Consider the following 15,096-nt stretch of genomic DNA (forward strand, 5'->3'; position numbering starts at 1 on the left):
GATAACTTAGCAAATTGAAGCTAAAAAGTTTCTGTGTAGTTTTATTTTGTTACAAAATGAAAAAAAAAAAACTCAAAAAAATACAATGAATTCGGTTACGAAGAAAATTAAGAGATGAATGGGATCTTCTATCTATTCTAACCCATTTGAAGCATTTCTTTATACACAACACATTAGTAATCTCTCTTAATTGCTGTTAAATAAATAAACAATTGTAGTTAACCGTTGAGTGTGAGAGTTTTCCTTAACTGCTTGGATCTGAATCTTGCATCCATCAATTTCCTTAAGAGCTAAACCAATATTTTCAATTGATTTCCATCATACGCTATGGATAGCATGAACTTTTGCAAGTTGTTGCTTATTTAAAAGTCAATTATTAACTCATCTTAATTATTTTTTATTTTTTTTGATATTATTTATAATCATATTCAGTTTGTTTTCATTAAATTAATTGTTATTAGATACTTAGTTTGAAATCTTTTAAATATAAGTTCGTGGATTGGATACTAAAATAAACAAATGGCCAGGTCCTATTTCGAACAGGACGGTATCTGAAAATATCGGTGGGTACTAGTCAAAAAGTCCTTTTTCCAAAAGAATTGTTTTAAATTTTATAATAATAAATATAAACCTCAATGTAGTTTGATCTTTAAGGAATTTCAAATCTTTTATACAAATAAAATAAAAACAATACAACCGACAATCTTGGTATACTCAACCGGCTAAGCAACGTTAATAACAAATGTCCATCTCTCCAAACTTTAAGAAACTGCTTGTACTACAACACAAACATCACTTTAGCTTGATAACCCGGACACTGCGGGTTATCGAGTGTCCTGTTTCTCGTCAAACAGATACTGAAACAGACGTACTAGTTAAGACTCTGGCAAAAATCTTTGATCCATCAAATGTCAAAACTATCTGTCGAAATAAAGCTGCCATATCTGCTCACCAGAAGTTTGATGAAATTTAATTAGATTAGTTGCTATAATTGTTATCTTTTCAATTATAAATAATATAAAATGTAAATTTCCTTAAACCTAAGTAAATTAAAAACAGCATCGCATGGTATGGTTACCCTGATGCCTTAAATAAGTAATTTAAAAATTTAGTTTTAAATTTTATTCAATAAATAAATAACAATACAACAATAAAAAAATGTTAATTTATTTTATTTGCACAACAATAAAAAAAAAGTGTTAATTTATTTAATTGAAGTTTTGGTGAAAGTTCTATGAACACCTGCCCACATATATGAGAGTTTTAGAATAACATAAGGTTTGTATATTACAACTAGATCAGGAGGCGTGAAAGTTTTCTGGCAGCAGTTTTCTACATTTATTATGTTTGGTTAAATTATCTATATCCTTTATATAAGCTTATGCACAACATTAGAGTAAACCATATCTAAATCTTTTCATTCATTATAAACTTTCACTTAATCTTCAATTTATACTTAACTTAGAATTGAAAATCTTTAACCAGAAAAACCGTCCTTGATGGCTTAACCCTCATTCTATAAATAATGCAATATTACAATAACATCGCATTTTTATTCTCAGTACATGTAATGTTAATATCTCACTCTCAAAGGCCTCTATATTTAAACCCTAATTATTAAAAATAGCTTTGAATAAATTTCCACTTGTCGCGTCCTATTATTATTACAAATCTTACCCTTAAGGTGTTGATAAATTGTTTTCCAAAGATTGAACAAAATGAAATGAACAAAACTGCCACAAGCACAATACCTAGCTACTAGATAGATACTTTTATAAGGAAATTAAAATAAAGTATCTTATAGAATACACTCACTGAACTGAATAGCACCAGCCACCGAGTAGAGCAAAAGGACAAATGAATGTCTTGAGCTTTATACATCTTTGATGAATTATCCTGAAGGCTTTGATGGAAATGAAATGTTTATTCCTTAATGCAAACAAATTGAGTTCAATCCGTTTCGGATTTGCAAAAAAAAAGAAACCAACATGTTTTGTTGCATTGTTTTTTAAATGTTTTGAAGAAAGGAAGTTAAGTGTTAACTTCTTTAAAATAAAGTTACTTTTTCTAACACCCAAGGTGCCCATTAAGTGAGTAAACATGTATAAGTGAAGTTAAACTATTAAATTTAACAGAACTTTAAAATCTTCTCTTCTTTTTATGCGTGTGTATGTAATTTTATTTTTGGAACTTTGTACCCAAAGCGCATGTTTTAAACTTGTTGCTTTTGTTATCTTTCAACATTTGAAGCTTAACGATATAAAACTGAAAGGATGACACAGGATGTGATGTTATATAAACCGAAATGAAGATCAAACTTATTTCAGTTGGATTTGAAATAGACGACAAAAGTGAATAAGTTCGGCGGAAGGAATGACAAAGCATTTAGTGATTTACCTATGTTATTGCATTTTATTGTGGAAAAGTTGCTTTGCAACTGATTTCAAAGGTGATTCTTTTTGCAAATATTGGAAAATTGAAAAAAAAATTCATTGTGGATTACAAAAGAGCGACCGTGATTTCTATAAAATATACTGTAAATATGTAAAATACCATATTTTAAATTTTCAAAAATGTAAAACAGTCTGCATCACCCCAGTTGCATCTTAATTTCGATTCAATTCATACCACATTAAAAATTTGTTGGCGTTAAATTTTGTATCCATAACTTCGGAAATTGATTATAAATAAAAAAACTTTCAAAATTAACCCGGAAAACTTATAGATTTGTGTTCCTTTAAAAGGTTTTTTTTTTTCTTATAAACTGTGCAAATTTGAACCATTACATTTTTTGATTTTCTAGTTTTTAAAGTGATTATATGATTAAAATAATATTTTTACAGTGTTTTCTTCTGCGAAGTGTAAATTTCGCTTTATAATTTAAAACTTCAACCTAATTCAAGCTCAATCATTGGTCCTTCGATCGAGTTGCATGTTTGGACTATAAACCCAATTTATTAATTTTTTTAAATTTAATAAAGAAAAAAAAAATAAAACCACAACACACTTTTAGACATTTTAATCATTCTTGATTGACTTCATTCAAGATGAAAGTTGAAATTTATGACATAGTAAAAGTGACAAAATTGGTACGGGTCGTTTTCATCAATGTTTCTCCGATGACATCAGGAGTGTTTTGACAATGCAACACTTAGTTTGAAACGTTAATTTATAGATTAAGATAATCATCCGATATCAATTGAATCACAATTGAACCAGTAGATCTGATACTTTTGTTAAAAACTTTAAACAAACTATTTTTAAAGCAAAAATTCACATCTTAACGGGATTCAACAGAACTTTTGTCAAACGAAGGAAATGGAGAAAAACAACCCTAGCATTTCCGTTTTTATTTGGCAACTCCTGAACCGAAAGAATGTGTGGACTATTTTGGAAGCGTTAATTTGGCAAAAAATGACAATTCTGAAGAGAGGACAAATTTGTTCCGAGATTTTTGAATTCAGAAGCACTCACATAATAATACACATACATAACTGAATTCATACAAATATGTTGAAAATACTTTTAAATTTTTTTCCACTGTCGTTTTGGTCAAGTCAATAGGTACAAAGACAATTTCATAGTTGTTTATGTGTTTTTAAGTGCTGGATAGTTTGAATCAATAATTAAAAGACGCTTGGTCCAAAAAGTCTTCGTACAGCAGCCTAAATTTAGTGTTTTTTTGAAAAAAAAAAGTACTAGGAATAAATGTAACCAAAGTGATAACAGTGAAAACAATATAGTTTCCACCTTCACCTTTTTACCAAATTTTAAAAAATTGTGATTTTTAAAATTCTTGTTTTTAATATACTTACATATCTCAGAATCGAGAAAAAAAACTGCTGTACGGAGACTTTTTAGACTATGTGTATGTATGTAGTTACTCTAACCTACATAAAATTCTTTTGATTCTGTTAGAAAAACAAAAAGAAAAGTGGAAGTTGACCCAAGTCGCTCAATAATTTGAAATATTACAGAAAATTCAAGCCATTTAAAACAATTGAAACTTAAGAAAAAAAGCGCGCCACTTGATCAAAAATGGAAAGTCATGGGATGAGTGTTTTCAAGACTTCAGTAAGCTGGAAAAACATGGGTATCACGCGTTTTTTTCAGACGAAAAACAATTTATTTTCGATCAGGGCGATGCTTAAAAATTTTATTTTCACAATTTAAAAAAATTAAAAAGGGTTAAAGGCTTCATCACAGTCGTAAAGAAGGTGGTTATGAATATGATATGGAAAGCTGCCAGTTATTTTGGAATAGTAAAGCTTGAGGTCGTTACATTAAAAACTATTACAGCAGGGTATTTTTTTTTATAATAAACACACACTCAAGGGGATATTACTATTTAGAAAAGACAGAGTGTGGTTAGGCATACCAAATTCGCGTAGTACGGCTAAAGAACGAATCTCTTTTTTTGACAGTACGTTCGAAGTTGGGCTCGAGGGTATACTGATGAGCATTGCTCGAAGCGCGAGTATTACGGTTGAACTGTTTAAGGGGAGGAATGCAACTGGCTGGCTACTTCAGTAGAGCATAAACCGTTAAAATAACGGTAAAAAAGGGTCTGACAAGAGACCTTACGACGATGTTCAAGCCAAGTAAATGAACTTTTGATGATATTATCATCTATCAATTTTAATGCTCTACGTTCAATACTATCCAAGAGGCTTAAGTAAGTTGCAGGAGCACCAGCCCAGAGATTGTAGTTATACTCAAGCTTTAGACGTATGTAAGTCTTGTAGATAACAGCCAGATCAGAAGGGGTGAAATATTACTTGCACCGCCTAAGAAAACCCAAACACATTGCGGCATTTTTGGCGACATCGCGTACCTTGAGATCACCAGTGCACCTATATTGCTACGAAAGCCGTATTGCCGGTCATTAAGAAGCTTTCGATCTTCAAGATATTTCTTCAGCTGATAATTTATCAGCGTAAGTGCAATCGGTCTGTAGTTAGAGGGTGAGGAAGATTCGCCTTTTTTGGGAATAGGCTGGACAAACGCCCTTTTCCATCCGCTCGGAACGAGACCTAGGGAGCAGGACAGATGAAAAAACTTACGCAGTGCAGTACGAGTGCGAAAAAAGATTAGTCCCATAGAATCACTAACTCGCTCAAGTAAAGGCGGAGTCATAACACTCACTGGCAGCGTAGAATTGGCGGCGAACTGCCTAGCAAAGAGATTAGCTTTCTCTAAAGAGCTAACAAAAGGAGTGTCATTGACAAAGAGCGTAGGAACCGAAGAAGAGGAAGAATTCCTCATGTGTTTTTACAAATGACCAAAAATTTGTACTGTCTTTGGGACATTGCAGTATTTTTTGCCCTAAATTTTGGTCATGTAAAAATTTGGTCCATCGACTATGGGCGTTGCATGCCTTCCTGGCTTGTTTGAATTTTTCGGCTTTCCTCAGTACGGTTGGCTTTATAGCAACGGAAACTAACCTCTTTGGCCCTAATAACCTCTTTACAGCTCGCATCAAACGAAGCGTTTTAATTGGGTCTGATACTTTTAACCCTGTTTGGTATAAAATTTCTCATTCCCAAGAGAATTAAACTTGTGATCATATCAGCGCTGGTGTCAACGTCACTATCGAAGAAGCATAGTGACCAGTTAAAGATCCTGAAGTAATTATTGAGACCGTCCCAGTTGGCGTTCTCGTATTGCCATACGGTTCTCTTAGGAGCTTTTTCTTTAACTGGAGAGTTTTTACACGAGATATTTGCTGATATAACACAATGGTCAGATGTGCCTAGAGGAGATGGAACACTAACAGTGTACTTATCAGGGTCAGAGTTAAAACAAGTCAAGAGTGTTTTCTGCTCGACCTTCAACGTCCGATATTCGGGTGGGCTCGTTGACAAGCTAAGTTAGGTGGTTCAACTCAGCGAAGATTTCCGCTTACTCTCCATCGGGTGTTGTCTGGCCTAAATGTTGAAGTCATGAAGAATTGTGTACATTGAAATCGCCCGTAACAACGATTTCAGTGTGAGGATAGGACGAAACAATTCTTTGGATGGAATCAGACAAAACATCAAATTCACGAGAAGTTGATACTCTGTCTAAATTTGGGCTTCGATAAAGGAAGCAGTAGTGAATAATTTCCTTATTCACGGAGAATTTAAACCACATATAATTAAAAAAAATTGGTGCAAAGACTATATTGTGGTAAGAGCTAATAAGCAACATCATTCCTAATGTATATGGCGAGGCCATGGTGGGAAAAGAATAAAGGCACCAAGCTATACCTATGAATAAAAAATTCAGCATAATCAGAATCCTCAACTACTTGGGTTTCAGTTAGTGCCAAAACAGCTGGCCTGTATGAAACAGTATGGCGGTATGCCAACAAAAAATGTGCCCTTAGCCCACGAATATTACAATTATCTACTCTGAATTGTCCAGTCTTCACTCCTAGTGTTATGCCTTAGCAGTGACGAGAACCGATCCGACCCTGTGATGCAAAACAGTAAATTCAATTCAAATAATCTGCTGAAACACAAGAATTAAAAAGTGTTTAGTTGTGATCCTTCATTGAAGACAAATTCCAAATTGCCAAATAAATGCTAAATTACGAAAGGGTCATACCACTGAACACACGAACAGTATCATTTCGAATTTGTGTTCATACAGAATTTAGATTTATCACCTTGAAAAATACCTGTAAAATAAATCTACAAAAACAATGCCATAAGTTACACTGGATGAAAAAATTACGTTTTTTTGTGCACATGTCCTGAATTCGAATATCACCTTTAAATTTTTCTACCACATCCGGTTTTTAAAATATGATATCCTTAAAATACTAAAGACAACCAAAAACGGTCATTTTTAAGGAAAAGTAAATAACACTCAACATATCACTTAACAATAAATTGTATGATTAATGGTACAGTTTGGATCTTTTTAATATCTCGCTTAGTTTTTGTAATTTCTCAAAAATGATGAGAGACTTATCAATATTCATTTGACTCTATCTGAACTTTTGAAAAACCTTGAATGTAATTTCTTTATATGATCTTGAATAATTTGTTTATTAGTTAATTTTTAGTACTGATTACGAATCTTAACAAATACCCTTTTTACAATTATTTTTATATTTTTTCAAAAATATATTTATTTCAAAAACTTGATGTTATAACATTTGGACTTCAAAAATTTGTAATAAGATTAAAAATTGATACCGTTTTTCGTTTTTCTGTTAAGAAAAGTTTAAGGTTAAATACTTCGGCGTTTTTTAAGATTGATGTATGGCCGGTGGAGACTTACAACAATTGAGGATTTTTTTTAAATAGGTAAGATATTGAATATAAGGGATTATAAATTTGGACAATCATCGGGTATTTTATTGAAAAAAAAAAAAAAACCTGATAAAAAGCCTACATTAGTTTTTGTTTCGAATAAAAAGAGGTTGTATCTCAAAAACCTGACTTGATAGATTGATTTTAAACTCGCATTCGAACTTGAGCAGTCAAAAACTACATTACCTTGTTGATAAGTGTTACGGCTCCAATATAAATCTTTTCGCTTGTTTGAGGAAAATTGAAAGCATAATCGGGGAAGTCGATTTGATGCTACAGTTTAGTTTTGCGTGAAAATACACTACTTGCTTTAAGTTCCTTTTTATATGACCTCATCAACTCGGCTTAACTGACAATATTTGTTTCCGTATTAACTTTATTTGGCGTCTAAAAAAAATGGACCATACCAAAAAAAGTATTAAAATGTTTTCAACTTATTTAAAAAAAATCGTATGCTACTTTTTATAAAAGCTTCATTTCCTTAACCTTTATTCTATTTTTAGTTTTTTCTCTCAATTCACATTCCAATTAAAAAACATAACACAAAATTCCCATTTTCGTTGTTCGTATCAATTTTATTTTGAACTTCAATAAAGCTCATCATCTTCATCTTATCAAATAATACATTATATCAATAAAAAGGTCAAGAGCATTAAAATCATAAGTGCGAGAATTTGTTCTCCAATTATTGTTTTGTAAGTCTTACATTTAAATTATTATTTGTAAGCAACATATTAAAAAAAAAACTATAATTAAAACGGACCGTAAAAATACTGCATTACCACCGACTATAATATAAAAATAAAATGTAAAAATAAAACAAAAATAAATAAACAATATTATCTTTTATCGGTAGCAGTAACAGAAACTCTTCTTCCTGCACATGCCCATCCAGTGGCCTAGTTTCTCGCAGTAGTCTTGACACCTTGGGAAATGTGGGCGATAGCGTGACTGCTTGGCGCACAGTTCTCTGTCGTTGGTAATGACGCGAATCTTGATAGCTGCAATGCGTTGTTTTGGCTCTTCGGGTTCACTCAATGGTACAACAGGTTCGTCATCCAAAGCGTTGACGCTGCCGCCGTTGGAGCTGCCATGAAAACATACCAGAAATCCAAACGCCAAAATTAGACATAATCCCCGCAAAGTAAAAAACCACATCTTTCGAAACTGATAATCCTCTAAATCTGTATCTGAATCTGAAGCACCAAAATCGATCACAGATTAATTTTATATACTTGTACTATCTCGGGAAGACAATGTTCGCGCTCTGATTTCAAATCGAAAACTAAAGTATTCAATACACGCTGCCTGCTGCCATAAAGCACCGCAGAAAATGTTTTCGTATTCAAATTAAAGCGTGTAACTTGAGGGATTTCATTCGGATGATCGAAGAAAAAACATCAGCGTTCGGTGGCGTATGTACTGCGGTAGCCGTGGTAGTATGTATTTCCGCGGTCCGTTCGGTCGGTCGGTCAGTCGGTAAGAGAGATGAAAAAGTTTAATCGTAAAACAAAATATAAATAGGTATCAACCATAAACGACGTGTACCTATTCTTGCGTCCATACGAAAATTACTTGATTGAACAAATGAAAATGTTCTCCAGAAGTTTTGCGGCGTTCTGCTTCTGACGTAAATGAAGTACTTCGATGGTACAAATTTAGAATAAACAATTATAGTGATTTGAATTTGAATAATAGCAAAACATTTGGAAATGAATTAATTTAGAATAAAGCTATCTATCTATTTAAAAATTGAGAAAACCAAGGATGTTCTTCAGAAAACAAACTATATACTATAATTTAAACAAAGCGTACTGGCAAAAAAATAGTGCGTATACGCCAACCGTATTTTACCTTGATAGATTGTCTTGATGGGGTTAAAAACGGTATTTTGAATTTTGGAGTTAAAATTTTTTTATGACTGGGAAGTAGGGATACGTATTCAAAACACAGTGGATGTAAAATGTTAAAGTGTGAATGTGATAATGTTACTAGGATACAACTTCCAAAAGAGTTAACTTCTATTAGACGAAATTAACTTACCCCCATTCGATTTTTCTTTGGAAATAAGATCATAATTTAAGGGTTTATTCAGTTTTTTATTATTATTTAAACACCAATTAAAAATGAAGTTTTCTTCTTAACTAAATTAGCTTAAGTAGTTTTTTTGCTTAACTCTCGATGTTAAAGATTTTCTCAATTTCCAAGAAATGATAATTTTTTCTGCTTAACTTCAGATTTATTAACAGTCCAAAATCTTAGTTTTGAGAAAAATGCGTTTAAAAGTTGAATTTTTGTTTCTAAATCCCGTTGTGCTTATTTTAGAAATATTTTGATGCAATATATTTAAAAACGATGATGTTTATACGAATATAATGTTTTTGTTTCAAATCTATGTTTGTACATATGTTTTAAGGGAGATATGTTGTTTTGACCAAGCGGATTGTTCATTTCATTTTAAATTGGTGGAGATAATTTCTTGTATTGAAATAAATTTTGTAGGACTTAGATACTTTTAGATACCTTAGTAAGGGTTTTAAGGTTATTGTCCCATCGAGAGAAGATTGGGAGGATGACATCGTGTCGATAGGTCTCGACAAAACCATCTTTACTGACGGCTTAAAGATGGAGTGCGGAGTTGGTTCTGGTATCTTTTTTGAGTCCCTAAATGTAGCCAAATCCTTTAGGCTTCCTGACTTTGCTAGCGTTTTTCAGGCTGAACTGCTGGCAATAAGGGAGGCATGTGGCTATCTTTACAGACAGTCAGGCAGCTGTCAAAGCCATTAACTCGGCCATATTCTCATCTAAATTGGTCCAGCAATGTCGCGATGAGCTTGCGAGCCTGAATATTAACCTCGGTGTCACCCTGATCTGGGTTCCGGGCTGACGAGCTAGCCAGGCAAGGATCGGCCCTTCATAGCTCACTTGCGGAAATGGTTAACATTCCTCTTGGTGCTATGAAGGGTAAAATCTTTTCTATCTACCAAACTCAATCAAACCGAAGGTGGAGCAATTTACTCAGCTGCATTATATTTAGGAAGATATGGCCCACCTATAACAAAACCCGTACAAACGATCTTCTATGCAGGCCAAGGAAAGACATAGCCAGGATTGTTGCAGTTTGTAACGGACATTGGACTATAGGAGTTCATGCAGAGAAGTTGGTTATCTCTTACAACACCTTTTGCCGTAGCTGTAGTGACCAAAGAGAAAGTGAAACAATAATCCATTTCTTCTGCAAATGTCCTGTTTTGGCAAACACTAGAACGAAATACTTTGGAAAAGCATTCTTTCAAGAACTTGATGAGCTATCTGAGACAAAGATTAGAGACCTAATCGTTTTTCTCAATGCGACAAAATGGCTCTAATAATCGCTATGAAGCTTCTCTATCAATCTATCCCTTTCAATCAAATTTCAAACGAGTTTTTGGTATCAAAACGGCGCACTACAGCGCTAATTTAATCTCAGGCTAGGTTGCCTTGAGATCGCCATTTCTACCTACCTACCTAGATACTTTTTAAACAAACAAATTTATTTCACAGCAAAAAAAATAATAGCAAAAACAAAAAAAAAACAAAAAGAATAAAAAAGTAAAATAAAATATAAAGTTCCAAACTTCTTTCGGCTTCAATTCATGAACCAAGAATTCTTGCTTTTTCACACATGATTTCAGAAGCTGAAACCAATCATAAGGATGGTATATTTCGGAGTTAGCATATTTTTTTTTTTTTCGATGAAAGCGTGTTTGTGTGGTTTGTTTGTTTGGTTAAAACAATATAAGTGAAGCTAAGCCGTTTTTACCAAACACAATTTTAAATAAGAAATGTATGTAAGTGCGATTACCATCGAATATCTTTTTAAACGAAAGTAGATTTTTTTTTGTACAGTTCTGTATACTTAACTCTAATTTCACAAAAAATAGACTTATGCCGTTTTGACCAGACCCCATAGTTAATATCCTTAGTATATCAGATATCTGCAAGTAAAATTCCCATACAAATTGGTCCCATAGATCACCGATTTCTTTTGTTAGAAAAGTTAGACTTCTCCAATGGTCCTTTTAAAATCAGATCAGAATCAGAATTTGACGATGGGGTCTAAGAGGATTCGAGAAAAATCAACAATTTTCAAGGACTATCTGGGAAACATTTGGGCGTTTTTGTCATCTTTATAAAAATACCCACACAAAAAATGGTTTATTTTATAACGAAGCATAAAAAGGACTTTTTTGACTATTAAAGAGGATCAATAATAATTTCGTATACATAATATCAGCAACATTTGAATCGTTTCCACTGCGTGTGCAGTGGAAACTACAGGTTTATTTTTCAAAAAACCTTTAGTTTTCGAGTAGTTTGCTAAAAAAAATTACTTTATCTTCAGCCCCTATTACACCCCTCTTTTGTTTGGAAAACGACTTTTTATTGAGAATTAAGGACTAATGAACGAAACTCTCCACCAAAATTCTGCTATGTTGTAATTTTCGAAGGTTTAATTTTTAAAATTATTAGAAAAAGAAAATGGCTTTTTCTTCTAAAGATGTTTTCCGTTTTTGTTCCGAAACTTGTATGAAAAGCTGTGGATACATTCATATTTTAGCACTTTGAGACCTGCACTATTTTGTGAATAATTTTGTATCAATAAAGGTACAAAACTAGTTAAATTTAACCAACAAATAATTTTTAAAATTACAATAAAGCCCGGATAAGTGGCTATTGCTCAAGCACATAACATTTTATTTAAAAAAAAAAAGTTTTATATATATAAATTTCCACTTATAGGTAACTTTTGTATTTATTTTATTTTCTATACTTCCATTGACAAAGTTAGAGACTATTTTTTATGTAATATTGACTAAATGATTCTTTGTTATATATAATTACTTTTTTTTTTTAAATATGACCATAATTGAACTTAAGCCATTTTTTATATGTAAGTACCTAAATTATAAATACATAAGTGCCTATGAAAACTGGGTGAAGCATTTATCTGGGTTTTATTGTTTTAATTATTATTTTAATTATTTATTTAATTTTTTAACTTAATTAAATTTAGAGTTGAATAAAATCAGCACCGCTTCATTCACGGAATGGCTACAGCAAGTTAATGTTGAATACCTTGCTCTGAACCAACTATCATCTTCATTTGCTTGGGATCTAATAGTCGATCCTAATTCTATGGTTTACGATGAAGCATCACAATTAGGCAAACACCGTTCCAAATGGCAAATCCAAAGATGTACGGAAGCAGTGGAGATAAACGTTGACAACATAACTGACATCCAAAAACGAATGATTTGGATTCTCTGTCGTGGGCCTAGATACACCGAATACCAAGGAGGGTTTGTTTTAAAAAATATCTAGTTGTGCATCTCTTTTAGCAGCTTTTCATTTTCTAGAGAACTATCAATGATTTTGAATGCAATACAAAATATTTACTCGGAAACGGAAATTTGTATTCCCAAAGGTTTTGATGTTTGTATAAACTTCAATAGACTTTGGGACTATACCTACACTAGAACTCCTGAAAACGAACTTGTCAAGTTGAATATGAGACCAGTTGAACCTAAATTGTATGTTAAAACAGTAATCGGTCCAAATTGTAATCGTTTTTAAGATTAAATATCATTTTATCATTTTAGGCGAATTGACTTTAACCCTCTCAATTATTTCGATGGGAATCTCACCTACGCCGATGACTATTACATTTTTCGAGGACTCAAAGGTAAATCGCATAATCCGAAGGAATTGGAAATCGATGAACAAATTCGAAAATCCGAACCAATCTGTTTGGATATTGAAAGAGACTTGGAGAAAATCATGGCAGGAAACTTCTCAGCCCTTCAGAGGATGGATTGTGCTTTGCCACAAGATGTGATCACTCGATGGGCTTGGGAATCATGGAGATTGGCAATGGGATCAGAAATTGGGAACTTATATCCGAATGCTGTGTATTTGATGAATCTTGGAGCACAAAATAACGGTACAAAAGATTGAAAGAGTCTTGAATGACAAGTGTTCTTTTTCTGAACTCGATAGCTTCTTTAAGGTTACAATGACATTGGAGAATGCTGGCGTGAGGAGCTAGAAATTCCAGATCTGGAAAATTTCACGCAAAAACTTTGGCATAAAGTAAAACCCTACTACCAATTGCTTCACGGGGTCTTAAGAAACGTTCTCTTTAAAAAGTTTAAAAATCAAGACATTGACATAAACGGTCCTATTCCTGCCCACTTGTTAGGTAGAATGAAGGTAGGTCTGCTAATTAAACTCTTCATAACTATGAGTTCGATTTTGTATAGGCAACATGTGGTCTCAAGATTGGAGTAGCTATCATAAGCTATTATCGCCCTTTTCAGATGTCTACATCGAGGATAATGTCCGTAATTCAAACTGGACAACTCACGATATGGTTAGTAGAACACTTATATCTCTCTCTTAATCATTGAAGGTATTTATTTTCTAAAATGGATAGGTCAAAAGAGCTGAGGACTTTTTCACGTCAATGGGCAGAAATCAGATGACCACGAAATTTTGGGATCACTCCAAGTTTGAAAAGGCTAATAACAACACCAAGTGTCATGGAAGCGCTGGAAATATGTTTACTGCCGACGATTACCGAATGATAGTTTGTGCCGAAACCACACTCAACGATTTCTATGTGATTGTCCATGAAATGGGACACATTGAGTATTATATGCATGTTATGAATCAGCCACCCCTCTTCCAAGATGCAACAAATTCGGCTTTTGGCGAGGCCATTGGTGATGCAATATTTTTGGGTATCATGAGTCCGCAACATTTGAACAGGCTAGGATTGTTGGATGACAAGTTTTTAGCTCCATCAAAGAAGCTTTCGACTAGAGAAATACGAGTAGTTCATGAAACCACTGAACCCAAGGAATTCCTTAAAGCTCCAGTAGCTAAAAGTTTGCCCCAAATATCACCTGACGAATTGTTTACACTTGGCAATCGGCGATATCCTGACTTCGACTTATTAAATGCAAAAATGGATTCATATATGCATTTCAAGGATTTACATGATAAGTCTATCAACGAGTTTGATCTGTCACATCTGCTGCGTTTGGCTCTGGAAAAGATTCCTCACATCCCCTTTGAGTATATTTTGGATCAATGGAGATGGAAAATATTTCGGGGAGATGTCTCAATTCGAGACGCAAATACTTATTTTTGGGAGCTAAGTTTGAAGGAGCAGGGTATTCATGCACCAGATTGGATAAATCGACGGGATTTCTTTGACGCAGCTTCTAAATATCACGTTGCAGATAATACTCCATACGTGAGGTTTGTTGTAAGAACCGTGCCATCTCGAAGTATTAGCATTAATTTTGTTTGCAGATACTTTCTCTCAAGCTTTCTTCAAGTACAAATCTTCAAAGGACTCTGTGAGAAGACAGTTTTCGGAAAATTCAACACCGGTCAAGAACTCCCAATGCCACTTCATCGCTGTGATATTTACGGCTCAAAAAGAGCCGGTCATATTTTAAAGTATATAAATTATTTAAATAAAAATCCGTTCTAAAAATAATAAATAATATTCCATTTCTTCCACAGAAAAGCCCTCTCCTTGGGTTCATCAGTTCATTGGACAGAAGTGCTTTACATTTTGACCGGCAGTCGAGAAATCTCCGCTCAACCGCTGATCGAGTACTATCAGCCTTTGTTCACATGGCTCGAAAAAATTGCAATAGAATACGAAATCCCAGTCGGATGGTGAAAGAATGAATAAAACAACAAAATTAACATTGTTATTAATTAAACAAATACTATTTGC

The 15,096-nt window shown here is 33.3% G+C and overlaps 1 protein-coding gene across 1 annotated transcript; it reads left to right on the forward strand.

The window, feature by feature from the left end:
- Nucleotides 1-2,361: 2,361 nt before the first annotated feature.
- LOC129950246 (angiotensin-converting enzyme-like) lies at nucleotides 2,362-15,054 on the forward strand. The gene is made up of 9 exons (XM_056062118.1): nucleotides 2,362-2,449; nucleotides 12,358-12,643; nucleotides 12,701-12,874; nucleotides 12,944-13,284; nucleotides 13,351-13,542; nucleotides 13,604-13,713; nucleotides 13,777-14,606; nucleotides 14,661-14,810; nucleotides 14,877-15,054. Exons 1-9 carry the CDS (start codon nucleotides 2,374-2,376, stop codon nucleotides 15,037-15,039), a joined length of 2,322 nt encoding a protein of 773 aa, XP_055918093.1. The 5' UTR covers nucleotides 2,362-2,373; the 3' UTR covers nucleotides 15,040-15,054.
- Nucleotides 15,055-15,096: the final 42 nt, after the last annotated feature.

The sequence above is a fragment of the Eupeodes corollae genome, chromosome 3 (assembly GCF_945859685.1).
Source record: "Eupeodes corollae chromosome 3, idEupCoro1.1, whole genome shotgun sequence".
Classification (NCBI taxonomy): Eukaryota; Metazoa; Arthropoda; class Insecta; order Diptera; family Syrphidae; genus Eupeodes; species Eupeodes corollae.